General features: G+C 38.6%; 2 protein-coding genes across 7 annotated transcripts; one reads left to right on the forward strand and one right to left on the reverse strand.

Annotated features, from left to right (window-relative positions):
• Nucleotides 1-922: 922 nt before the first annotated feature.
• Nucleotides 923-14,694, forward strand: pals2a (protein associated with LIN7 2, MAGUK p55 family member a). 6 transcript variants are annotated; one of them, XM_028470760.1, is made up of 14 exons: nt 923-1,175; nt 3,989-4,042; nt 4,446-4,634; nt 4,878-4,996; nt 6,810-6,962; nt 7,447-7,596; nt 7,810-8,037; nt 10,079-10,210; nt 10,302-10,404; nt 10,674-10,745; nt 10,820-10,981; nt 11,067-11,269; nt 12,974-13,102; nt 13,760-14,694. In XM_028470760.1, exons 3-14 carry the CDS (start codon nt 4,604-4,606, stop codon nt 13,934-13,936), a joined length of 1,659 nt encoding a protein of 552 aa, XP_028326561.1. In that variant the 5' UTR covers nt 923-1,175; nt 3,989-4,042; nt 4,446-4,603; the 3' UTR covers nt 13,937-14,694. The 6 variants fall into 6 exon arrangements, with proteins under 6 accessions (XP_028326561.1, XP_028326560.1, XP_028326562.1 ...); XM_028470759.1 differs by having other exon boundaries at nt 4,509-4,634; XM_028470761.1 differs by lacking the exon at nt 4,446-4,634.
• A 220-nt stretch (nt 14,695-14,914) lies between these two features.
• On the reverse strand, nt 14,915-26,540 carry gsdmeb (gasdermin Eb). The gene is made up of 9 exons (XM_028470792.1): nt 26,116-26,540; nt 24,692-24,884; nt 21,269-21,443; nt 20,090-20,210; nt 19,904-20,008; nt 18,829-18,956; nt 18,601-18,757; nt 16,063-16,136; nt 14,915-15,979 (listed from the first exon to the last, which is right to left on the reverse strand). Exons 1-9 carry the CDS (start codon nt 26,318-26,320, stop codon nt 15,761-15,763), a joined length of 1,377 nt encoding a protein of 458 aa, XP_028326593.1. The 5' UTR covers nt 26,321-26,540; the 3' UTR covers nt 14,915-15,760.
• Between the last annotated feature and the right edge of the window lie 1,051 nt (nt 26,541-27,591).

Genomic DNA, 27,591 nt, shown 5'->3' on the forward strand with positions numbered 1-27,591 from the left:
ATTGGCCTTGACAAACATAAAAACTAAATATAGAACAAGACTTTGCATGGTGGACGATTTAGGACTCAAGACTCTCAAATTCAGCCAAACATTAAAAACTTATGTGCATCCTCAGTCTCAACCTCACGCTTCTTATTAAAGTTGTAACATTCTTACAAAATCCTTCAATTTTCCTCAAATTATGATGTAATATTATATTTCCCTTAATTAAATCGCAATTGGTCACAAAATCTAGGAAATTCAAAGTGAAAATCCTGTTGGGACTGATATCTATCACTAACTGCTTTAATATGGTCGGTTTCTTACATATTTTGTATTTTATGTATACTTAGAAGTGTAAACTATGGCACAATAATGTTGAAATGACTCGTTTTCAAGTGAAAAACCTGTAGCTTACTAGAGATCAAACTGCTCTGTCTTTGGCCCCAGAACTAAAATGAGTTTGACACCCTTCAACAACAATTACAAACAAAACTAGAATCCAGTTGTGTTATATTAACTCGTTGATAGGCCAATGCAGTCATGACGGGACACAGTTTTCTCTATGGTCAGGGTCAAGTGTTGGAGTTCTGACCGCTTTATGAATATTCAGCCCCATCGTTCTATTACGCATGGTGTATTTCTTTAAACATTCTCTGTTAGAAATTAAATAAACTTGCCATTTATCAAATTAAAGTTGGTCTGCTCATTCACAATTCAGCAGTTATTTATTTTTCTTGCTAACAAAACACCAGCTTCATAAGCACAATGTTACTTTTCTGACAGGTGCCATTATAGTGACAATAATGGACTTTTTTTTTAATTACTTTACCTGTTAGTGGTCATAATCTTATGGCTGCTCTGTGTGTTTGCCTTTAAAACCATAATATTTCATCTCTTTCCACTCTCTCTCTCTGTCTGTCAGACACAGATGTCTATTTGTTGGTATCATTTTACGTGTGAAGCTGAGAGTCAGAGGTCAGGCTGGGGCTGAGTAGGATTTCATCTTCTTGCTCATGGAGCTACATTTAACCTGGGCGCCACTGGATAGTCCTCCACAGTCCACAGACAGGCTGAGGAGAGGCGGGGAGGGACAGGACAGGACAGGCGAGAACAAGTCACGGTTGCGCAAGTAAAGATGAAAACTGTGAAATAAAGGAACACGTGTCAGCGTGACTGGACACCGAGTGCACGAGGTAAGGTTTAATTCATTGATTTATTCATTCATTCAATTGATTGGTGAGCAGCGCCCCTACCAATGGGGAACCCCTTGTTTCCAGGATTTCAGTGACTCTTGTTAGGGAGGGTGTTGCGGGTCTACTGGTGTAGCCGTCAATAGGTGACCGTCTTCCGGCTCTTTAAACGGCTGTTTAGTTACAGCAGAGGCGTTTGAGTCGTTTATTCCTCCCTTTAAATGTTGTTTAATCTCATGGACAATCTTAATTTCAATATCTGATTCGTCCGTTTAATTTATGTGAATATGATCATTGTTCGTGCTGTGAACATGATCATTGTTCGTGCTGTGTGGGTTAATGAAATTATCTTTAATATAAAGCTTCCAGGTTACATCCTGATTATCTTGACTTGATTTTGTGAAACATTTGAACACATAATCACAAAAATATTTAATTCGCACAGTAAATATATTAAAAACTACAAGGCTCGGTCACTGGTTAATACGGTAACCAGTAGGTGCGTTACATCACACATTACATTAGCTAGCTAGTGGATGTTATAGCTAATTACAGTTTACTACTACAAGTGGGACTCACTACACAAAGTTAACCAGCACTCTAAGCTGGTTTGATAAAACTCAAGTATATGTTGCGTTGTGGAGAATTAAATATTTGTTAAACTTATCGCACACGCGCTTTTATTGCTGCTAACAAACACTTCCATTGCTAAATGTGTTGAACTACACCGGGTACGGGGCGATGACTAGTTTATAGAATAAAATCATAACGAGCTGTTGACAGTGGTTAGTTTCTGTAAAAACAACTTTATATGCTGCAATGCGTTGATATATTTGAATTAAAACCAGCTTTTATTGAAGCTAATCAGCGACTATGTGCTACTACTACTGTGCAAAGCTGTACCACATTGTAGTAAATGGGTACACGTGCGCGTGCTGCGTGACAGCAGAGTTACACGAGGGCTATGATTGAAAAGTATCTGCTAACTTTTACATGTTACAACATGAACAAAATACCTGCTGTCATATTTACCCATTGTGTGTTAACACTAAACAAGATAGAGAAGGGATGGGCAACGTTATTACTATTAGTGCGACATTATTATTATTATTATTATTATTATTATGGTGCTTTATTATCTATCTATAGCGATACCAATACGTTTAGTTAAAACGTTTGAAACTATATTTTCCACGTGACGTGACTCACTACTTCTTGTGTCTACAAACCTGTTTGTCCAGAATTCCTTATGAATCCTCCTTATTCCCAGTGGCGCTACTGTAAATATTAAAATGGCGCACAGCTTCCTGTGTGGTCGAAAAAGTAGTAGTTTGTCAGTGCAGAAATGGACACCAGTTTTTTTTTTTTTTTTTTTTTTAAAAAGTTTTATTGTGCTAAATATAATCTTGGCGCAGTTGTGAACCAATAAGGTACAACATGAAATTATACTTGTGCATGTAATCACATTTTTAAAAATGTTTTTCCCCATTGAGATTACATATTTTTGTGCCCATTAAAAAGTGTCTGTGTGCTTGAACTGAGCAATCACAGCAACTGAATTAGATTAGAATAGCATTGTAGGAACTAAGGGTGTGCAAAAATATCGATACGACGACATATCGCGAGGTTTCGTCTAGCGGTACGTTATCGATTCACTGGCGCCAAATATCAATTTTTTTTATTTATATATTCTCAAGCATTTCGGAAGTAAATTCAGCTTTGATTAGTTTCAAGTTAGGTATAGGATCCTATGAAATCCACGTTAACGGAATTGCGGATGGAATCAAATGGACAGATTCTGCATGAATTTTTTTTTCCGCACAATTGATTATCGATATCGTGCTATAGTATTGATTTTTTTTTTTTTTTTTTTTTAAATGTATTTATTTTTAAAACCTTTTCTGCTTTTTCACTAAAATGTGCAGGTAGGTCTTTTGTCACTGTTTGTTGAAGGAACCAGTATATTGTTTACTGTAATATTGCACTATAATGGTGTCACTGGTAAGAAAGACCCTATTTTTTGTTTACAGAAAGCACTATTGGAGATACATATTCGTTTACATTGGTATGTTGACACTTATTTACATAGATGTTGCACTAAACTAGTGTCACTGTTCATAGGACACTTTTTCAATTTATTGTCTTTCAGAGATATAAAATAAAAATTTTCTTTTTTCAAGTAATCTTTTTTTTTTCTTGTTATATCATAGATTATCATAGATTGATTTCTGACCAACATATCGATAATCGCAGCATCGTCGTATCGTGAGATAATCGTTATCGTGTATCGTATCGCGAGGTACCCAGAGGTTCCCACCCCTACAACTTATATCTACCTTCTAAATTGTTTCATACTTTATTTTTGACATATGTTTTTGTTTAATTATGTTTTTTTTTATTAGTATTTATTTTGTTTCCTCACAGGAGTTAAAAACTAATATTTTCTAAAAATAAATTTATTAATATTTCTTGAAAAAAACGGAATTTGAGAAAATGAATGTGGAAAACGCAGAATTTGGGAAAAAATGAAACTAAATTTGGAAAAAAAATAAAAAGAGATCTTAATAGGGCCCTAGTTATCATGGGCAAAATATGGCGAGGTACCTGGCGATCATCACAAGGCAAGACAAGACACTATTATTTGTATTGAGCATTTCATACACATACGCTTTACATGATTAAAAAGTGCAACAGAAAACATCCAACAATTCAAAAAAATCAATAAGAGCGTCAACATTAGCAGTGATCACACATAGTTAAGTAATAATTTGTCACGTTTTATCCCATTAAAGACCTTTTTTCATTGTGTCTCAAAGATATGTTGTTCTGAAAGTGGCGTCCCAGCTGGGCTGATGATTTGAACACTGTTGGTGAGTTTTTACTTTTAACTCCATAACGTTATTGTAACTGAGACACAGCATTGCTACCACACAGAAGATCTTTTTCCTCTTTTTGTTGACACCGTGCATTATGATGAGACTACCGCCATGCTCTGTTAATGCCCAAGAAGAGAGTCTTGCTTTTCTGGCCTCACTGTTTGCAGAGCATGTTTACACAGAACGTCCTCAGGAGGCCCTCTCAGCGTGTGGCTGGCACAACCTTTTGCCAGAAGGATGACGGGAGACTCATCCTTTATCAGTCAATTGCTCCCTTTGTCATTCCCTTAAGTGTCGTGCTCTCATTTGCATAAACAGCCAAGACCACAATTGTTGGTTTGTGTCTGCTAACCCTCTGCTCCATTTTCCTCTCCTGTAAAATGCTTTCATTTCATAGCATGGCTTTCTAACAGTTTGGTGACTACTTTTGTGACTTGAGTGGATCTCCTACACTCCTCAGCTCTCCAGTTGCGCTGGTATCTGTAAGCAGGCAGTTGGGTGGCTTTTTTCATCGTGTTTAAAGTTTCAACATCTTGGGCTGAGGATTAAAAAAACATGACTGTGGCCAATGCAAAGTCTGGCTCAGGTAAGAACTTAAAAGCTGCACTTTGCTCGAAAATATAACTTGTACCGTATTATAGAGACTTTTTCTTTAATGCATTCATTGAATCAGGTTTTAATGCTATTCTTCAGTGTAGATGTATTGTCCTACATGACCTACATTTACAAATAAGTTTTAAGGCTGAAAGTGGAGTGGTTTTAGTTTTTGTTTTTTTAAATCAAAATCATGAATGTACGTGTGATTATTGTGTATTATGTTCATCTTCAGCCATGCAGCAGATACTGGACAACCTGAAAGAAATGCCCTCTGGCAGTGGAGCTAAAGATATTGATCTCATCTTTCTCAAAGGAATTATGGAAAGTCCCATTGTTCAGTCGCTTGCCAAGGTGAGGCTAGTTTTAATATCCTGATACATTTATATTCAGATTTAATATCTGCTTCAGGAGATAAAGAAATATCAGTGAGTGCTGCTCCTGTGTGTGATAAATGTATTTTAAAGTAGAATCCCTGGAGAAAATGTGGGAATTGACCTATTCACAAGCTTTAATCGATACTCTATCAAGGAATTTATTAATTTGGTGGCTGATAAGATAAGATAATCCTTTATTGATCTCACAATGGAGAAATTTACTTGTTACATTTGGCATTCAGTAAGATCACTCAGGGTGTGCAGAATAGACAAGAAATGTGCAGACAGTTAAATAGTAAAACGAGGTATCTTATGTACAATAAGTAAAAGCAAACTCTACGAAAGCAGAAAAATGCTACTTTTTGTGACACGCTAATGCTGGTTTTCACACAACCATTTAAAAATCACACCTGAAAACATCCTCCAAGCAGGACTTTCTGCGCAAATCCAAACAGGCAGAAAACCTCTTACCAGTTTTGATCAAAAACAGACTTAAAGCATCACAAACTAATGGTTACCTAGTTAACTAACAGTTTCCCAGTTCAAAGACTATCTCTATATATAGATTTTTATAAACTAATAAACACAAAAGCTACAGTTTGACATTTTGTCCTGATTTTTATTAAAACAGAAGAAATTGTAATAATAGTTATCTTGGTAATAGTATAGTTTAATTTTCATATATTAAACTATTTAGACGCAATTGAATATTTAATTTGTCAATGACTATCAAAGTGGTTTGATTCAGAGGTTCAGGGATTTTTTTCGTGGTGTAGCAAATGTTTTTCATTTTTGTGTTTTACATGCAGAACGATCAGATAATGCTGACATGAAGGGTTAGAATAAAATTAATCAATAGAAATCCAAACATTGAGCTTCTTTTAAGATCTTTATTAAATGTAATCAGGATTGATATGAAATAACTGATGTATTTGAAAATAAAAAAAAATAATGGAACAAAAGTGAGTTAATTTGGTCTTTTTTTGGAAAGGCGATTTTTTATTTTTTTTTTTATTTTTTATTTTTTTTAAGGCAAAATCACCCAGCCCTAACACACAGCTATTTACAAATGGGTACAAGTTAAATTTACTTAAGCCTACAGGTGAACGTTCCCAACCTTTTTTCGGATCGTGACCCCATTTTGATATCAAGAATTTCTGGCGACCATAAAGATGTACTTTTTCTAGAATTTGTTTTTTTTTTTAATCATGTTTGTTATATTGTATTACAAATAGAGAGTTTCCAGTACTAGTAACAAGTTTTGCTAGCTTTGATATTTTTACACTACATTTTATCATTATTATTAACTAGATTTATATTTGACAAAGTGAAAGCGTAGATTACAGTTGTTTGAGATTATGTTTTGTTGTAACTTGTAAAATAATGGAATAGTGGTATGCCTGTGCTTCACTAAACCGACCCTGCATCATCATCATCGTCATCATCATCAGTGTCCATTCTAGGGCTGCATTCAGACAAATAAATTCAAAGTGTGACCTGGTATCTGTCAGCTGTTATAGTGCTGATCCTGAGCATCTCCGCCTTGATGTGCACTGGTTTTTTTGCTTGTGATGTACTTTTGATTGAACTTTCCTGGTTACTGAGATAATGAACAGTTCTAGAATCCTAAAGGTATCAGCAGAAGAGCTTTGAGGAAATCACAGCTTTATCCAACTGGCACTGTTACATTGTGCAACTCAAACCAAATCCACTCGGCGCTCTGTGCAAATATTTACATACACTGTTGTGACACGGTCCATTTTCTGTTCTAAACCTGTCCGTGTGCGCAGGCTCATGAGCGTCTGGAGGAAGTTCAACTACAAGCGGTGCGAGACAATAATGTCGAGCTGGTCTCAGAGATTTTGGATTCCCTAAACAATCTGCCAGAAAAAGATGCTGCGACCGCTGAGCTGACGAGAATCCTCCAGGAGCCTCATTTTAAGGTACTGCAGCTGTCAGTGATTACACACACAGATGTAACAGTGTGTGCGAGACGAGCCGGGGTCACATGATGTGTTCACGCATGTAGGGAAACATGTTTAGTGATGTGCCTCTGGCTGCTCGTCATATCCTCAAATCCAGGACAGGACAGGACAACACTAGTACAGGGGTGTGTTTAGTGAATGACTGAGTGAGTTACACAGGCTGAAGTCAGGGGAGAGTCTGTAGCTGGTACTCAGTGTTTCAGGTATTCTTGACATTTGCTGATGAAGTTTTGTCGTCTCGAGCTCTCTGTGAGTGGGTAAGAACAGAGTACGAGTTTGTTTATTCATCTATTGTTTGTGTAAGTTGTTGTGCCATTGTTCTTTCTTCTTATGATGGATTACTGTTTGTTCTCTTTTTTTCTGCATCTCTATCGAAGCTTCAAAGACTGAGCTGGGCTTTTTCTGTCTGGGTTTTCCTCTCCATCTCTCTTTTGTGTCTCAGTCTTTAATCGAGACCCATGACAAAGTGGCTGCAAAGTGCTATGAAATGCCCGATGCCACAGAGAACAGCAATTCCGTGTTGACAAGTTCTCTGATGCCCGCCGATGCCGTCAGGATGATTGGCATTCAGAAGAAAGCCGCTGAGCCTCTGGTAAGCTGGTCCACCATTGAAACCAGTGACAGAGGAAACTCATTTGTTAGGCTGTCAAGTGCTTCACATGCAGCGCTTTTTCAATGACCTCCTTTTAAACACACAGACACATAATAAGCCATTGTGGATGAGTGATTTTGACACCAACCAGAAACCTCCACACAGCCCTCTGTCATGATTTATGAAGTGTGAATATATGGTCCTCTTTTACAGGGGGTTACTTTCCGAGTGGTGCAGGGGGAAATGGTTATTGCGCGGATCCTGCACGGCAGCTCCATTGACAGACAGGGCATGCTGCACACAGGGGACATAATCCGTGAGGTGAACGGTCGCGAGGTCGGCAGCGATCCCAACGAACTCCAGGAACTGCTGAGGGAGTGCAGTGGGAGCATCACGCTGAAGGTCCTGCCGAGCTATAAAGATGCGCCTGCACCTCCACAGGTGAGGAAGAGATAGCTCAGGAACACGCTACAATGACGAGGCTACAATGACTTTAAATCAGGGGTTCTAAACCTGGGGGCCGGGACCACGTTTGGGGTCGCGAGACACTGGGAGGGGGTTGCCAGATGCTAAGAATATTTTTGTTTTACAATTTCAGCCCTCTGTAACTCCACCAAACCTGCCATATTTTAACCTATTTTCATCACTTATTCTTGACATATTTTTGCTCCTTTTCATGCATTTTTGCCACATTACTCCCATTTCTGGCTCTGTGCCATCAATTTTCAATGCCTTTTTTGCACTTTTTTCCCTACCTTTAACCAATTTTTGTGGTTTTAAAATCCTATTTCACCTTTTCCACCGTCTTTGGTCACTTTCAACCATTTTATTTCTGATCAAAACAAGGATTTACATCTTTCAGATAACTATATACTATGGCGCAAATAATCTTCATGGATAACAGTGGATATTATTGAGATAAACGACGATAAAAGACGGCCCTGTTGCCACATGGCTGTTCTTCAATGTTCATGTTTGTGTTCAATCACCTTCAGGTAGAGTGGGGGTCCCCGGTCTCTGGGACCTTTTATTTGGGGGTCGTGGGCTGAAAAGGTTGAGAAACACTGCTTTAAATCACTGGGAGTTGTTTGTGAGTCGTGTTTATGAGTGTGGTACTGTACCTGTCTGACCCGTCTGACCCGCCAGAACGCTTGGCTCTTGTAACTGAGCCCATGACCTGTCTATTAATAACACTTTACACACTGCTGTGTTTACTAGAGCTGCCTTTTCCATGCAAAGAAAGCAGCTCATACCGTGCAGCTGTATGTAAGGTCGTGACTCCGACCTACGTTCCCAAGAGGATCGAATAATCTCTTTCTGCTCTTTTGCTTGTTGTTTTTTCAGTTGTGTAACAATTATGTAAAAATGGTTGTGGTTGCTAACGCTCATTCAGTCAACATTCACTGTGTGGACTTTAAAGGGCACATAGCCCATCAGACATCACGCTGATGCTGTGATGACAGGATTTTTTTTGGTCCTCCTGGAAGTTTGCATCATTTGTCTTCCTTGGATTTGTGGAGCTGTCGCATAGGAAATGCTTCGATATCTTTATAGCTCAGCTTTACACAAGTCTGTTAAATTGAGGTTTCATTTATTCAGACAAGTTTTTTCAGGACATTTTTATCTCCTGACATCTTTCGGCTGTCAACTGCCTGTCTTCGTCAGAGGAGTTCTTTGAAGTTTCACTTGATTTCTGTGTAATAGTTGTAGCGAAAACAATTTTGTCTTTTTGAACAGTATGTTAAGTTGAGGTTTTGTTTATTCAGATAAGGTTTTTCAGGACATTTGCATCTCCAGCGAGAGACAAGTTAAGTGAGAATCACGCTGGAACTATTACACGAAAATCAATTGAAACTTCAAAGGAAACATCAAAGGCAATCAGCAACTCCTCTGACAAAGATTGGCAGTTGACAGTCGAAACATGTCAGGAGAGGAAATTTCCTGAAAATCCTTGTCTGAATAAACAAAACCTCAACTTAACATTCTATTAAAAAATAAAGCGAAATGAATCTCACTGGAACCTTTACACAAGTCTGTTTTTATTATTGAAAAATGTTAGCAAAGACACAAACACAGAACAACCACTCAATCTACATCTCAGCCACCCCTTTTCATCTCATTACATTTGTTACATACAGGTTTCAAAACTAGACTAACAATATATGTTTGGTTATTTCACATCATAAATGAATTCTTAGTTTGTATTAGTAACTAATAACTTTTTTGTTGTCATAAAATTAGGGCACGACAATCTTTTTTTTACTCACTAGCAACCCAGCATTTTTACCCACCAACATTGTGTTGTTTGTTTTTTTGTTTTTATTTAAAGTTTGACTGCTTGGAAAAAATGTACAGAAATGATGCAAATACAAAATTAACCTTTATTTATTTTCTTTGAAGTGCGATAAAAGCTTTTTAGTACTTTTTAACGATCCCTAATAATAATAATAATAATAATAATCTATTATTGTGTGTTTTACAGATTTACCTGAAATCGCATTTCAACTACAATCCCACCACAGACACGCTGATCCCCTGTAAAGAAGCCGGTTTGTCCTTCTCTAAAGGAGACATACTTCATGTTGTCAACAAAGAGGACCCCAACTGGTGGCAGGTTGGTATGACATGTTGCTCGAGATAATCTTCAATCTAAATGCTAAAAACAGTCTGAAAGCAGTATTTGCCTTCTTTTGATTTCCGTACAGGCTCGCAAAATAGTGGGCGGAGCCACTGGACTGATCCCCAGTCAGTTCTTAGAGGAGAGGAGGAAAGCGTTTGTGAAGAGAGACGAGGACATCTCTGATAATGGTCAGTGAGTGACGTCCATAAGATGTTTCACACACCATGATATGAAGTTCTGACCTCTTTTTCTCTATGTTGGTTAAATTGCTTTTAATTTTTTATTATCTTTTCATGATTTCCTACTGTTGTTTTAAATGATCTTGTGTTTTATTGTCCTTTTGTGTTGTTGCTGCTGTTGTTTTAGTTTCATTTGTGACGGTACAGCACTTTGTGATTTTATCTGTGAAAAGTGCTATATGAATAAAATGTACTTATTTACTTACTTACTTGGCCAGGGATACTTTGTGGATCTCTAACTGCGAAGAAAAAGAAGAAGAAAATGATGTACATCACTGCCAAGAATGCAGGTGTGTATCGTCCACACTGTTTTACACACACGAAAGCATTTAGTTTGATACTAAATCTGCTCGTATCATTTCAGAGTTTGACCGCTATGAGCTGCAGATCTATGAGGAAGTAGCCAAGATGCCGCCTTTCCAGAGGAAAACACTGATTCTGATCGGAGCACAGGGAGTTGGAAGGCGGAGCCTGAAGAATAGACTTATTGTAATGAATCCTCTGAGATATGGGACCACTGTCCCCTGTGAGTGTCTCACAGACTGAAGATCTGAGTTATTTTTGTGCAGGTTTTCATGGTTAAGATTGTTTCATGTCTTCATGTTTTTCAGTTACTTCACGCCGTCCCAGAGAAGAAGAGTTGGATGGACAGAACTATTGCTTTGTGCAGCGTGAAGAGATGGAGAAAGACATCAAAGACAGCCGTTACTTAGAGCACGGAGAGTACGACGGAAACCTTTACGGCACCAAGATCGACTCCATCCATGAAGTGGTGAACGCGGGACGCACCTGCATCCTGGATGTTAACCCTCAGGTCTGTCTATAACACTACTGTATGTGTAAAATATACAGTGGTATGCAAAAGTTTGGGCACCCTTGTAAATGTTCATGATTTTCCTTAATAAATAATTGGTTGTTTGGATAACAAATTCCAGTTAAATTTATCATATAGGAGACAAACACAGTGATGTTTGAGAAGTGAAATAAAGTTTATTCGATTTACAGAAAGTGTGCTAGAATTATTTAAACAGAATTAGGCATGTGCATAAGTTTAGGCACCCTTGCATCTTATTGATTTTAATACTCTTAGCACTAATTATTGGAACTCAAAATTGTTTTGGTAACCTCAGTGATCCTTGATCTTAGGGTCTGGATTCTGGTGGGAGGTATTTTGGACCATTCTTCTCTGCAGATCATCTCTAGTTCAGTCAGGTTTGATGGTTTCCGAGCATGGACCGCCCGTTTTAAAGCACACCATACATTTTCAATAATATTCAGGTCTGGGGACTGAGACGGCCATTCCAGGATGTTGTACTTGTTCCTCTGCATGAATGCCTTAGTAGATTTTGAGCAGTGTTTAGGATCATTGTCTTGTTGAAAGATCCAGCCCCAGCGCAACTTCAACTTTGTCACTGATTCCTGGACATTGTTCTCCAGAATCTGCTGATATTGAGAGGAATCCATGCGCCCCTCAACTTTAACAAGATTCCCAGTGCCTGCACTGGACACACAGCCCCACAGCATGATGGAACCACCACCAAACTTTACTGTAGGTAGCAAGTGCTTTTCTTGGAATGCTGTGTTCTTTTTCCGCCATGCATAACGCCCCTGGTTATGCCCAAATAACTCTATTTTAGTTTCATCAGTCCACAGCACCTTGTTCCAAAATGAAGCTGGCTTGTCCAAATGTGCTTTAGCATACCTCAAGCGACCCCGTTTGTGGCGTGTGCAGAGAAAAGGCTTTTTCCGCATTACTCTTCCATACAGCATCTCCTTGTGTAAAGTGCGCTGAATAGTCGAACGATGCACAGTGACACCATCTGCAGCAAGCTGATGTTGTAGGTCTTTGGAGCTGGTCTGCGGGTTGACTGTGACTGTTCTCACCATCCTGCGCCGCTGCCTTTCGGAGATCTTTCTTGGTCTTCCACTTCGGGCCTTAACTAGAACTGTACCTGTGGTCTTCCAATTCCTCACAATGTTCCTCACAGTTGAAACTGAAAGCTTAAATCGCTGGGATAACTTTTTGTATCCCTCCCCTAAACCATGATGTTGAATTATCTTTGTTTTCAGGTCATTTGAGAGGTGTTTTGAGGCTCCCATGTTGCCACTAATCAGAGAAGATGCAAAGAGGAAACCCCTAGAATTTTCCTACTTAAATACCCTGACTCATGATTGGATTCACCTGTGTATGGAGATCAAGGATCACTGAGGTTACCAAAACAATTTTGAGTTCCAATAATTAGTGCTAAGAGTATTAAAATCAATAAGATGCAAGGGTGCCTAAACTTATGCACATGCCTAATTCTGTTTAAATAATTCTAGCACACTTTCTGTAAATCGAATAAACTTTATTTCACTTCTCAAATATCACTGTGTTTGTCTCCTATATGATAAATTTAACTGGAATTTGTTATCCAAACAACCAATTATTTATTAAGGAAAATCATGAACATTTACAAGGGTGCCCAAACTTTTGCATACCACTGTATATCAGCCATGTAATGTTTTTATTCCACAGGCCCTTAAAGTATTGAAGACTGCTGAGTTCATGCCATATGTGGTGTTTATTGCTGCTCCAGAACTGGACACACTGAGAGCTATGCACAAAGCTGTGGTAGATGCTGGACTTACTACCAAACTACTCACGGTGAGTTCAAAGACCTGTGACTGTGATAAATGAGATAAATTACAGACATTATACACATCAGATATGGCAAGATTAAAAATCAAATGAGATCATAAAAAGGATTTAGAAACGAGCCACTGAAAAAGGTTTTGATAAAAGCAAGAAAACAGTGATGACAGAACAGATTGGGAGTCAAAACCTTTTCTTTACATGATTTTTATTAAGTGTAATGTGCATTTTTGGCTTAAAAATCTTAGAAAAGTTCACTCTTAAAACTCCTAATCAGGGCTGAGAACTTGACGGATGCTCGGGAAAAAAAATCAAAATCAGGGTTTGCATTGCTACGCGTATCAAAACGGTAAAGCTATTCTTCTAAAAAAGCAAAAAACCATTTGAAAAAAACATGCTTTTCCACTTGTTATTAATGTTTGCACAATGAGAGACAATAATGAACAACCCTCTGAATATTTAAACTCTGCCACTTAAAAAATACAAATACGTTTAAACTTGAGGCAAAAAAGTAACAAGTAGACATTTAATAAGCACAATGGGTCTGAATTTATTTTCTTTGATTTGGTGCAACAAATATTTTAGAACAAACACTCACAGCGTCCAGTGTTTGGTTTGTGTGTGTGTCTGTGTTTTTTTTTTTTTTTTCAAATTCCTTTTCCCAAATAGGAAAACGACTTAAAGAAAACTGTGGATGAGAGCGCTAGGATCCGGCGTGCATACAGCCACTTCTTTGACCTTACGATTGTCAACGATAATCTGGACAAAGCCTTCGACAAGCTGCAGGAGGACGTGGAGCGGCTATTCATAGAGCCACAGTGGGTTCCCATCAGCTGGGTTTACTGATGTTTTACCATTACTGTACAGACGCTGCAGAATGAGCTGCCAGGCTTTGGATGAGACAGGGAATTAACACTGTAACACACACACACACACACAAAGCGTGCAGAATCCCAGTGAGTACTGGGGACACTCACACAGCTCAACATTGATCTGAATTTCCGGATTTCTTTCTCGCACACTATGCAACCCACAAAACACAGAAAGTGTACTTATTTATTGGCAAATGTTTTTAAAGAATCTTTTCTGTCCAGACAAAAGGGAGGAAGGCACTAGCCCTCGTGTCTCATCGTTTCTAAAGCAAATCTTTAGTTTTTATATCTGTGTGTTGGGTTTGAACGTTGTATTTATTATGAGAGGGCTTATTAGAGAGGGGACAATACCTCAGTGTTACAGTTTACAGTGCACACACCCAGTACTTCCTCTGACTCTGTCTCTGCACATCTAGTGTCATGGGTATTGCTTTGAGTTTGTTCCTTCCTTTAAAGACACAACTGGTTCAATGGGAAGAGGTGACGGGAAACGTCTCTCAAAGATCTCACCCATCACTCATCTTTCCCTAACGCACATAGTTACATTACACGCACAGTTACATCATAACTACAAGCCTTCAGCTTACTGTGTCACACATGTATTGACCTTAATGTGGTGCTTAAATACTGCACCTCAGTGCTCCATCCCTTTGATGTGACATTACTGAAACATAACAGTTTTAAATAAAAGAAAAAACATATTTACTTGCTGAAAAAAAAAAAAAAAAAAACATTTTACAAGACTTCAGATAAAATGTATTTTTGGATGTCAAATAAAAAAAACTGGTGTTTTGTAATAACTTGCCTCAATTTCATTTCTGTATGTTGGGACTGGGACCTTTCTCCCTATACTTTTGTGTCCAGTACCATCCACACATGCATGCCAGGGACGTTAGTTATGGTATTTCCAAGGTTGCAGGTTTCCCAGTCACAGTGTTGATTGACAAATAAATCACTTTTACAATTTTACCTTTATTGTGAAAGTGTGTGTTGCTTGTTTCAAGAAGGATACACATTTTTAACAAAGTGTGCATTTCAAATCACCAACAAGTAAAATTGCAAGAAAATACAAAGTTCTTTTAAGTAAACCAAGCATCTTGTGCCCTTACAGTGTGTCTAACATCTAAGATTAAATCAGAAAAGTTCTGTTTTTACAGAACAAATATTATCGTTGACAGGCATCAGAATATTTTGGCACTTTAACAATAAAATAAGAATAAATCCTGTTTGTTTATATAGGAGACAAGTGAGGGCCTTTTGAAAGAAGTATACATTTAAAAAACATCTTAAAAGCTGTTTAGAAGAAGCAGAGAAATACATCCTAAGGAGGGGGATGATTATGGATAATGTCCTGCCATCACATTTGTTCTGGAAAATACTTTAATGTGCATTTAAAAAAAAAAATCAGAGGTCTGCTTTAAAAAATGTGTATGAATGATCTCCACTAAATTCATCCACCTTACATAGACATTAACCATTGCTAAAGGTTTGATCAGACCACTATACATTATTTACAATTTTTATATCCCGCAGTAAAACTGATAAAACGCGGTTGTGCTTTCATCAGCTGTTATGTATAATTTGTTCACAATAATAAAACATACACAGACACATTCAGGTGGATCAATGCATCAAGGTCTTGTTCTTTGGGTTTGTGATGACAATTAAGTCATAAAAACAAGCTGTTTTCAACATAAACCCAAGCATGAAGAGTAAAAGGGAGATAAAAATACTGCAGAATATTCCAACCACTGTATCTGAGTTCAGGAATGCTCACAAAGTTTAATGCATCCTGGATTTAAAGGCCGTGGGCCAAAGAAACCAAACATTTGACAGCGACACACAGCAGCAGAGGATGATGTCCAGGCTGAGGGTTTATTTCTGTCATAATCACATTCCTGTCCTTCTTCAGACACACATTGGAGCAGGCGAACAGATGCTCAGTTTTCTCCCACATGTCTTTGGTCAGATCGACTTTGCTCAGAGGCATCTGTCCACTGCCACAGACGCACTGCACCTGGAACAGGAAGGAGACGGAGCACAGATGAAATGAGGAGTTTTAGCCAAAGAGCAGAATGTGATGATGTGTAACAGTCTGACCAGTAGCTCCAACGTCTGTAATACTTTAGGGTCACAGCATCCTCTCAAATCAGCAAGACACGCAGTTTTCATTTCTGAAAGACAGAGAGACATAGAACTCTTTAAGTGGTGACTTCTTGTCAGAGTAAAAAGCAGTGGTGGCAAAAGTACTAGTCTTCAGTACTCAAGTAAAAGTAGATACTTGAATAAATGTAAAAGTATTGAAGTTGTTCCCTTACTTGAGTAAAAGTTAAAAAGTACATGCTACTAAATGTACTTAAGTAAAAAATAAAAAGTAAAACAAATGTCTCTTCAATAGGAAGACATGGTTTTTAAACCAGCAAATTCCTTATCTTTTATTTTTTTCAAGAACTTGTATAAAACTGGTACATGGAAATAAATTAAATCTGTTACCCTTTATGAACACCTGGAGAGTTTAGCACTCATTACAGATCAAATTTTTAAAACAACATTAACCAGAAAACTAAGGACCTGCCTGACAGGAAAAAAAAGCTCAAACTACCAACATTTTTCATTTAGGCTCAAGGGACTCATGTTCTCCAGGTTTCTGGAATGGAGACGTTTTTGGTCTGGAAATTAGTCGAAAATGTATAGTTCATGATACTCAAAAAAAAAAGCGGGAAACATTGTTACTGGGTTGGATTATTATTCTATCTTTCTCTCTTTCTTCTTTATTTCCTGGTGTCAGAACCAACTCACCTACTTTTCACCCACTGAACCATTAAGTAGAGTCTTAAAAATTCAAATAAAAGTCAATCACGTGGTTCTCTAATTTCTGGTTATTTCCAATTTTAAAAATGCAAAAATTTTGACGCCCCTGCACCCCCAAGTACGCCAAAAATGCATTATGAGATAGGAATTGCCAAAAAAATTTATGACAAGACAAGTTAAAAATATTACTAAAACCATGCCAAAAAACAGACAGGAAGTCCAGAATCTTGAATTGAAATTTGGAAAATTGCTATTTTTGCACACCTTGTATTTTAACGCATTTCTCCTATGCATTTCACTGACGGAGTTCAAAATCGCTGTAGCTCATCTAGAGAAGTGGGACACCGAAAGTTATCCATAGATTTTTGATAACTTTTACGGTGTTTGCAGGGGGGATTTTGACCAAAAATGACAAAATATTAAATTTTTGGAAAATGCTCCCATTTGCACATTCAAACTCCGATTTTCGTCAAATGTGACTCAGTTGTTAAACTCCCAGCCCTAAATCAGCTCAATGTGGAAAAACGGACATTTTTGCACAGGACGCAGGCTTTACACAGAAAATGTATTATTATTTAGACAACAGAAGACCAATAAGGAAGCGGCATGATCATTTTTCTTCAGTCTGACTCCTGCTTTGAATTATATTATTATTGTGGATCAATTACAAATTGGGGGAGAAAACCTTCCATCACACTGGAACTGATGACCTGGGCGGCGCGGTGCTGCTCTTTCTGCGTAATCGTCTCCCCCCCACAATCCCCGCCACACACACCCCTCATTGGAAACCACCCGGAGCCAATGCTGATCTGTTTGTATGCAAATAATGCAGACTTGCTCCTGAACTCGGGTGCATGTTTGTACAGAAAACTCAGTGTAACCGGATCCTATCCGTGTACGCTGTTTGTAGAGGCTTCAGTGTATTGGGTTTGGGCCGTACTGTAACAGAATTAAAAAAATAACGATTGAATGATTGTCTCAAGGCAAATGTCATCTTCTTCTTGAAGAAAATATGATAGGTATATGTTTAATGACTTCAATCAAAAATTATAAATATGTCTAAGTTCTCAATAGTACATTTCTGTCTAAACAAATCAATAATAAAGCATTGATAGTATAAAATTCACTGTTACAGTGTGGGGCAAAAAAGTATTTAGTCAGCCACCACAAAAGTTAATCTCAATACTTTGTAATGTACCCTTTGTTGGCAATGACAGAGGTCAAACATTTTCTGTTAGGTAAGGTTTTCACACACTGTTGCTGGTATTTTGGCCCATTCCTCCATGCGGGTCTACTTTTTCTTAAAAAAAAAAGGCTAAATTATTGTAATGCGGCCAATAAAACAGTACGCTTTATAGCCCGGCAATTACGGGATGTCTTTGTAGGTGGCACAGCGAAGAAGGCGCGGTGAAGGCGGCACAGCGAAGGTGGTGCAGATTGCTGAAGGTGGTGCAATTTGGTGAAGGCAACGCGGCAAAAGCAGCACAACAAAGATGGTGCGGCAAAGGCAGGGCAGCAAAGTGGCACGGCAAAGAGGCGCGGCGAAGGCGGAGCAACAAAAGCGGCCCGGTGAGGGCCGTTTATCGCCGGTTTGTGATTATAATCGTGATTACATTATTGATCAAATGAATCGTGATTATCATTTTGACCATAATCGTACAGCTCTAGTAGAAAGCAAAAAGTAAGGAGTAAAAGTAAAAAGTCCCCAAAAACATAAATACCAAAGTAAAGTACAGTAAACTACTTAAGCACAGTAACGACATATTTGTACTTAGTTACTTGTCACCATTAGTAATAATAGAGTACACAGAGCACTACTTCACTCACCCTCTAACACGCTGCTCATCAGCTGAACAGCTGCGAGGACTGAAGACGACTGGCCACTCTGACCCGTCTGCTCCAAAAGCTCCACGACTGCTCTAATGTTCTGCTGTCGAGCGTCAATCGCTGACTCGGGTTTGTAACCCTCCGACATGTGATTCAGCTGAGACGCACACATGCAAGTTAAGGTTCTATTAGCGTTGTTAAAACCTGTGCAATCATCTCTGTCCTCACCACATGCTGCAAAGCACCGACGGCTGCTCCGTCCTGCATCAGCTCAGTGATCTGCTGCAGCAGAGATGATCTGATGGAGGAGGGAAGAGAGGAGAGCTGCAGGAAGTGATCACTCAGGAGTTCCAGCTCTGAGGAGGAAAACATGGTGTTAGTCACTGCTGAGGGCAGAACATGCATTTACATACACATACTTAACCTTCTGCTTTTCTCTGCTGTGTAGGGCTGGGCAACATATCGAGATTTAAGAAATATCGAGTTTTCTATGTTGGCGATACAGAAAATTCTTAATATCGATATATTTTTATTTTATAGCTAATTGTGTATAAAAATACTCATTTTAGGAGTCGCTACCTTTGTTACTTCTCAGAACAGCATGAAACGCACAGTTAGATGGATTACTGAGTGTGTCCTAACCCAGAGCCTCCTCTAAAAAAAAAGCCACACTACAGAACTCACTCACATGTGCTGTCCCTTAGAGGAGAAAAAGCCAAAAGTGACACATATTGTGCAGCTGTTTAATAATAAATGGGCCCGTGTGGCATTTTGCATCAGCAAATTTAACCCAAATTGTCTTTGAATTAAAAATATCGAGATTTGTATTGTATATTGCCATTTTGAAAAAATAATATTGAGATAAACAGTTTTGGTCCAGAGGGCCCAGCCCTGTGTTATACTTGCTCCAGGTTTGTTTGGACCTGTTATTATTGTTTATCGTACCAGCAGAAAGTTGTCAACAGTTTTTAAGACACAGTAGTTCAGAAAAAAACTGACGGAAAAACAATACAAACCATGTCAACACAAAGCTGAGAAAATGACTGACTGAAGTTGAGTTTTGTTGGATTCAGTAACAAACTGGGGTTTGATTGGATTTGATTTTCTACGCAAAACGTATCAATTCAGCCTACAGCATGAATATAAGTGACTGAGCAGTAAACGTAAACGCTACGTGGGTGTTATCAGACTTTTTTATTATGGGTCAAGGGTAGTAAGTGTGTAAAACTGGGCCTCTGACCTCTGATACATCTTTACGAGCAGCGTAATAAATGAGCAAACATGTCATTTTAATGTGATGGACCTTTGTGAATGAGGCTGTTGTCACAGGAATACTCAGGAGCTCCCACTTCCCTCACAGGTCCATCAGTTTGAAACCCACCCGTAGTATCTGACATCAAACACAACTCTGTAGAAAACACAACAACACGTTAGAACTAAAGATCATCATCAGCTGTAGCTATTCCCAACGTAGTGAACGTGTTCTCACTGAAGTGTCCGTCCTGCTTCACTTCCAGCTCGATGAGTCCATAGGCTATGGTGGTATGAGTAGGAATCTCCATGGTAACGTTGCTGTCTTTACTTAAGCTCCCGTTCTCTTTCAGTAGAACCTTGAGAAACAAAAATCGGAACATAACCATTAACAAATGAATGCTTCACAGTGAAGGAACTGCTTCAGCTAAACTGGTTCAACATTTACCTCATCATGTGACTGACACATGTTGCTGATTTGCTCTGAATGGAAGAATTTATATATCCGCACTTTCTCCGTGAGAGTTTGTGATGAAAATAAAGTTTGACATGGAAAGCGTTAAAACTTTAAATACAGTGCTGTGAAAAAGTATTTCCCCCCCTTCCTTAATCCTGATTATTTTGCATATTCATCTACAAACGGTACATCTGAACCTACATGTGCACCATTTCCCCCCCAAATCTAACACACTAAGGAAATAAACATTCATTGCACTGTTGCACTATGTAACATTTGCACTGCTGTACCTTTGCACTGTATGTAGAAGATATTTATGTGCCCTTATTGATAAAGACTATATTCTTATTTTATTTTTTTAGTTGTCGTAGTAACACTGTTCCAAGCTGCTATAATTTTGCTGTATGTATGACTTGTCTTGTGCAATGAAAATAAAGGAAAAGTCTATCTATCTATATTCCAGATTATCAAACCAATTTTAATATCTGATAAAGCCAACCCAAGCAAATTTAAAATGCAGTTTCTAAAGTGATTTCTTGATTCAACAATCATAGAGGAAATCCAGCATGGGTGTGGCCAGTGAAACTGTACTCAGATTTACAAAGACAGTTGACTCTGATTTTAACAATGGGGGGCAATTACTTTTTTACATTTGTTCAGATGGGTTTGGATTTTTTTCCACACTTAATGAATAAAATCATTATTTAAATTGAAACAACATTTTATATTGACTTTGTCAGATCTGATGATCACAAACATTTAGGTGTGATAAATACGCAAAATATTCAGGAATCGGGAAGGAGGCAAATACTTAATGGGATGTGATTTATCACTTTCTTAATCTATCAGTTTGTTGTATCATTAGCACAACTAGTAAGCAAATAGAATAGTTTAAAACCATGAGAAATAATTAAATCCTGTACGTTTCAATGCTAACATAATAAAACCCATGTTGTAAACCTTGGAGTATTTTGGCCCACATGGTGCCAGGCTCCCTCCGCACTCTCCTCCCTGCTGCACGTCCTCTATCACTGAGCACGGCTGCGTGGTCACGATACGCTCCTTCACCACCCCAAACACACGCCGGTGCTTCTCCTTGGCCTGCAGGATGAGACAGTGGGACATGTCCAGGACCCTGACACAGGCAACACAAACACGCATCTTTGTTAAATATAAAAAATGGAACATTTGTAGATGATTGCCATGCTGTAACATACACATTAAGTAGGTGATGTGAGTTAATGTTAAACTGGGCCTCACAGTGAGGCTTTATGGCTGGACAAAGATCACTTCTAGTGTGTGTCTTACACCATGTATCATATCATATATATACTGTTGTGTTCAAAATTATTCCTTCAGACGTGAAACATAGCTAGAGACAAGTTTCTTGCAGCGATCTAAAGGTATCCAAGCCCATTCCTCATGGGCAAAGGTCTCCAGTTCATTGACATTCTTGGGCTTGCGTGCAGCAACTGCCTTCTTCAAGTTCCACCAGAGATTTTCAATGGGATTTAAGTCGGGCGATTGTGAAGGCCACTTCAAAATCTTCCAGCCCTTCGTTTGCAATCAAGCTCTGGTAGATTTGAAGGTATGCTTGGGATCGTTGTCCTGTTGGAAGATCCAACATCTCTCAAGCTTCAGCTTTGTTACTGACTGCATGACATTTAAACCCAAGATTTCCTGGTAGGCAATTGAATTCATGATACCTTGCACACGCTGGAGATTCCCTGTACCGGAAGAAGCGAAACAGCCCCAGAGCATGACCCCCCCCACCATGCTTCACAGTAGGCAACGTGTTCTTTTCTTTATAGGCCTCATTTTTCCTCCTCCAGACATATCGTTGATCCATAAGCCCAAATAGTTCCAATTTTGTCTCGCCGCTCCAGAGAACAGCATCCCAAAACCTTTGTGGCTTATCCACGTGGTTTTTGGCATACTGGAGCCGACTCTTCTTGTGCTTTGGAGTCAGCAGGGGGGTGCGCCTGGGAGTTCTGGCACAGAGGCCTTCAATTTGCAGTGTGCCTCTGACAAGTCCTATCGCAGTCCCTCAACTGTCACCTAGGGAATCAGAAACACCTTTCGCTTCAGGTACAGGACAGCAGTTGCCGACACCATCCTCTTTCTGCCGTGTCCAGGTAGTGTTTCCACTTTGTTGATCTCACAATGGAGAAATTCACTAACCATCCCTGGGGAACAGTTGGCAGCCATTTTGCAGCGCCTGGGGAGCTGTTCGGGGTTAAGGGACTTGCTCAACATCCCACAGTGATGGCCCAGGTGAGGCTTGAACCGGGAACCCTCTGATTACAAGGCCACCTTCCAATGATGTCTCTTGAAATATTTAATGTCTTTACTTTCTTTTTATATCCATAGCCTTGCTTATGAAGAGAAATTACTTCCTCTCTTGACTTCTTTGACCATTCCCTGGACTTCACCATGTTGCGAAGACACAATTAACTGTCTTGAAAGAGCCAAGTATCGCAGGTAGTGATCGACCGATTCATCGGCCGGCCAAATTAATTGGCCAATTTTTGCGTGTTTTACGTGTACCAGCATCAGCCGATGTGCGCTGCTGCGTTCGCAGATCCGCTTCATATACAGAGCGGTTGCCACAAGCTACTCCGTGTTGCTGGAGACAGAGGCTGCAGAGTGCAGAGCCCCTCCCCCCACTAGCAGAGTGTGAAGGAAGTTCTTCAACCCCAACGGCAAGTTTTAAACTTTCAAAGCATCTTTTAAACGTTTAACTTAGCTAACGTTGTTCCGTGTTGCGGTCGCAGATGTATTTAATTAGCAGCTAGCTGGCGTATGTTTCTCTCTCCCTCCCCCTCTGCTTCTCAACATTACAGCGATATGAGAGCGCTGCGCTGAGAAAGAAAGTTTTAAAAACTTTGAGAAGCAGTTTACTACTTGTTTGAATATTTATTCCTGTTAATGTTGATGCAATTTAGAACAGAAACTTGAACAGTTTGTTGCTTAATGCGCATCTGACATCATGCTATTTTCCTCTGCTAATTTATGTTCTGAGGTTGTGTTGGAATGGACTATTATTTACGGGGTTTTTTTTGTGTTTAATACTATAATTATTAGGGATGTAACGATTAATCGTAAGGCAGTTAAAAATCGATTCATAGGTATCACGGTTGATATCGATTTCCTGACAATTGAATCGCAGTACTTTTTTTTAACCAGAAGAGGGCGCCATCCGGAAGTGTTGGCGGCGGGCGGAGTCTGCTAATACTTTCTTTCTGGCCGCCTTCTACTCTTAAATATGTTAATAAATGATTCATTACCCCTTTAGCACCGAAAGAATATCTGTAATATTACTTGAATATCTGTAAAAGTCACGTTTTTCTATTAGCTCTGTCTGCTAGCATAGCTTCTCTTCTTCACTGAAAGATATCTGCATGCCAACCGACCACTGGGTTACCAGCGCCCTCTGCTGGTCCAAACAAATATGACATAAATCAGTGCAATGACGTTTTTTTTTTCAAATACATTTTCAGTTGCACTTTTAAAAGAAAAAGAACTATTATGCAGTTTTGCATTGTTTATTATAGAACCAGAATTTAAATTAATAGGCTTCATTTTCATTTGTATTATTCCTTTATTTATTTAATTCAAGATTTATTTTTAGTTAAATTGCATTGTTTTGAATAGTTTATCAAGGAATTCTTTTGACAATGAAAAATAAAAGGAAAATAATACAGTATTTTCTAGTTTTTTTCCCAAAAAAAATTTCTCGACAGTCCCATTTTGTAAATGAAAAAATCCTGAGAGAATCGTATTGTGAACCCAGTATCGTGAATCGAATTGTATCGGGAGTTGAGTGAATCGTTACATCCCTAATAGTTATATATCTTTATACTATAATAATCCTGTTAATAAAATATATCTTCAGTCAGGCCAACTTTTGTCAAAGCTATTTTCCGGACAAGGACGAACAGTTCTCTTTGATAATATTTCATGAGATGTCTCACTATTTTTTACTTGTTCTTGTTCTACATTCCGTTTTTATTATTTGTTTAATATTTTTTACTTGGTGTCGTTCTACCTCACCTTTGTTAATTTCAATAAATGTTCCTTTTTTTTTAAAATTGAGATTTGTACCATTTGTTATCATCATTGTGTAATTTTTATGATGTAAATTGTAGGAGCAAAAGTAGTATCGACTCAAGAAAATCGGCAGTCCGTATCGGTTATCGGCTGAGGCTGATGGAAAAAAAATTGGTATCGGCAACGGCCCTAAAAAAATCCATAACGAGTTGAATAATTTTGTCAGTGAGGAGTCACAAAAAAATTACCATTCAAACTTGCTAAAACACTTCATTGCAGTGAGGATTGAATAATTCTGAACACAACTGTACTGTATGTGACGCAGGTTCTGACCTGTCTTTGCAGTCTCGCAGTAACTTCTGCACATCCACCTCCTCTTTCTTCAAACTGCCAAACAATGATTGGAGTTTGGAGGAGTCCTTTCCCTCCACTTTCACGCTAGAGTTGATAAAACTTGCGTCCACGTTTCCTTGAACATTGTCCCCGAATGTCCCACTGTATTTGATGAAATCAGTCTCTGCAACAACTGAAAAAAAAAAACTTTCATTCAGTCATTTGTTTGTGTTATTAATATTATGCTTGAAACCCACTTTGTCCAGATGTCAAGATTTTTGTTAGAGATTATGTAACATCTAATCATCAATTAATACTTTTAGAAAGTGTCTATTTGTGCGGTTGCGGTACGGACAACCCCCGGTGCTATTGGTAAGTTTACTGAAGTACACGTATGTAGCATCTTAGGGTTAGGTTTAGGTTATACCGCTATATCACAACCATTTTTAGGGTCAGGTTCTGTCACGTGACCTAACCTGGCCAAGTACTGGCCAATCATGTGACCGAAACTGGCCAATGAGGGCCGCTGCGTATGGATCGATGTCGGTGATTGATACGGCAACCGTATATGGATAGCCACTGCCATACTTTTAGAAAGTGTCTATTTGTATGGTTGCCCTACAGACAACCCCCGGTGCTATTGGTGCAGTTACCAAAGTACACATACTTAGCGTCTTAGAGTTAGGGTTAGGTTAAAACCAAATATCGCAACAATTTTGAAGGTTAGGGTAAGGTTTAGTCTTAGTCACACGACCTAAACTGGCCAATGAATGACCTATCACGTAACTTAAACTGGCCAATGAGGGGCATTGGGTATGGATAGAATGTTGGTATATTGATACGGCAACCGTACGGATAGCCACTGCCATACTTTTAGAAAGTGTCTATTTGTACGGTTGCCCTACGACAACCCTCGGTGCTATTGGTACGTTTACCGAAGTACACATACTTAGCGACTTAGGGTTAGGTTATAACCCTTTATCGCAACAATTTTTAGAGTTAAGTTTAGGGTAAGGTTCAGTCTTAGTCACAGGACCTAAACTGGCCAATGACTGACCCGTCATGTGACCTAAACTGGCCAATGAGGGGCGCTGCGAATGGATAGAATGTCAGTATATTGATACGGCAACCGTAAGGATAGCCACTGCCATACTTTTACTCCTTGAAATGAAATGTCTAAACATTTTCTCTTGAATTCCTAAATCAAGATAGTTCAAAAATGTTTATTTTTCACAGCTACTGATGTGACACAGTCATATAATGGTACATACATTGTGTCAAACTGCACCATACTTTAGTGTAACTTGGTATTAATATTGATTTGGGTCACATGGTTGAGTCCCAAAGCCAATCAGTGCAGTGCTGTATTAGATACTGTAGGTGAGAACATGCAAACACCTGGACCTGTAGGACAGCACCTGTACCTGGCTTAATGGGCGTGTCTCCTGTCAGTAGGTCATTCAGAGTGAAGTCAGTGGGCTGATACTTTGGTCTCTGCCAGAACCAGAACCTCCTCCTCTTCACCACCACAGTCAGAACAGTGACGCTGTCGTTGAGGCTGCACACTGGGACCAGACATCCTCCAGAGTCCACCTCCTCCACAAAGTTCCTGGTGGCAATGGCGAACATCTCCAAAGCACACTGTGTCCCTCCGCCGCTGCACGACAAGGCAAACCTTCACCAAACACGGACTAAACTTCACCCTAAAGGCCAAAGCTGTTGTCTTTGTGGTAGTGATGTTTTCAGAGGAGAAGCGGAAGAAGAACTTTGTGTTTCAGTCCCCACACACACACACACACACACACACACTGAGCTTTGTTATGGAGGAAGAGACGTCTGCGAGTGAACGGACAAAAGACCGACAGAGGCTCCGCCCACTCCCGGAAGAAACAGCCTTTGTTTTCCTTTTTAAAAATTGATTTAAATACATTAAATATAGCCTGTTGTGCAGCATACAAACAGCAATATAAATACTGTACATGCGGAAAAAATAGTAATGCTAGCTGACATAAGCTATATCTTTTAAATACCAGCTTGAAACAAGGTCAATTGAAAATTAATAATAATAATAATAATATATATTATAATAAAAATTATAAGCCGTACAAGCAGTTTTTGTTGGCACACATTTCAATTGTTTTCCATATTTCTTCAAAGATGTTTGTAAAAAGTGGTTTGCGTTTTTAAAAACGTTTGACCGTTGTAATTAAAATATCACATGATCAATCGTTTATTTTTTAATTAAAAATAATTGCATGTACACACAGCAAGGCACTCGATTGTCATGTACAACTTTATCAGTGTCTAAAAAACATTAGCATTTGGAAAACATTGTGATCCAGATGTTGGGGCTGTAAATACCGTTTTCTGTTGCCACCTAGTGGACATTTGGAGAACTGCATAGGCAATAAAACTTAAATGACAAATTCTGCTTTCAAGATAAAATCTCAAATTATCAACATTAATAAAAAATAAAATTGTATGTAAAACTCTATTTCATGCTTAGGAAGGTGATAATACAAAAAATTAAAAATGTAAAATCTATATCTTGACTCTTCTTTGTCTAACTTTGTTTAACAAGGTTTCCTGCATTTATATTCCCAAATTTCGTCTATATCCCATCCTTCCTACACAGTTTTTGTTTTACATACATTCTTTTATCCACACTTTTCCCCCTTACTTTAAACCATTTTCTTGTACCTTAAACTTTCCTTGATGTTACTAAAATGTTTATTTGAATTATATTGATGTTCCTTTTGATTGATTGACTTTTTTAGACACAGGATGGTGTGCTTTTTTTAAGTGGATTAATCCTCTGCCAAGAATAACAAGCATTAATCTTAACAAACTTTAGGCTCAAACTTAAAAGTAAATCTAACTGTGATTATTTAGCGATATAA

This window comes from Gouania willdenowi, chromosome 16 (genome assembly GCF_900634775.1).
Source record: "Gouania willdenowi chromosome 16, fGouWil2.1, whole genome shotgun sequence".
NCBI lineage: Eukaryota > Metazoa > Chordata > Actinopteri > Blenniiformes > Gobiesocidae > Gouania > Gouania willdenowi.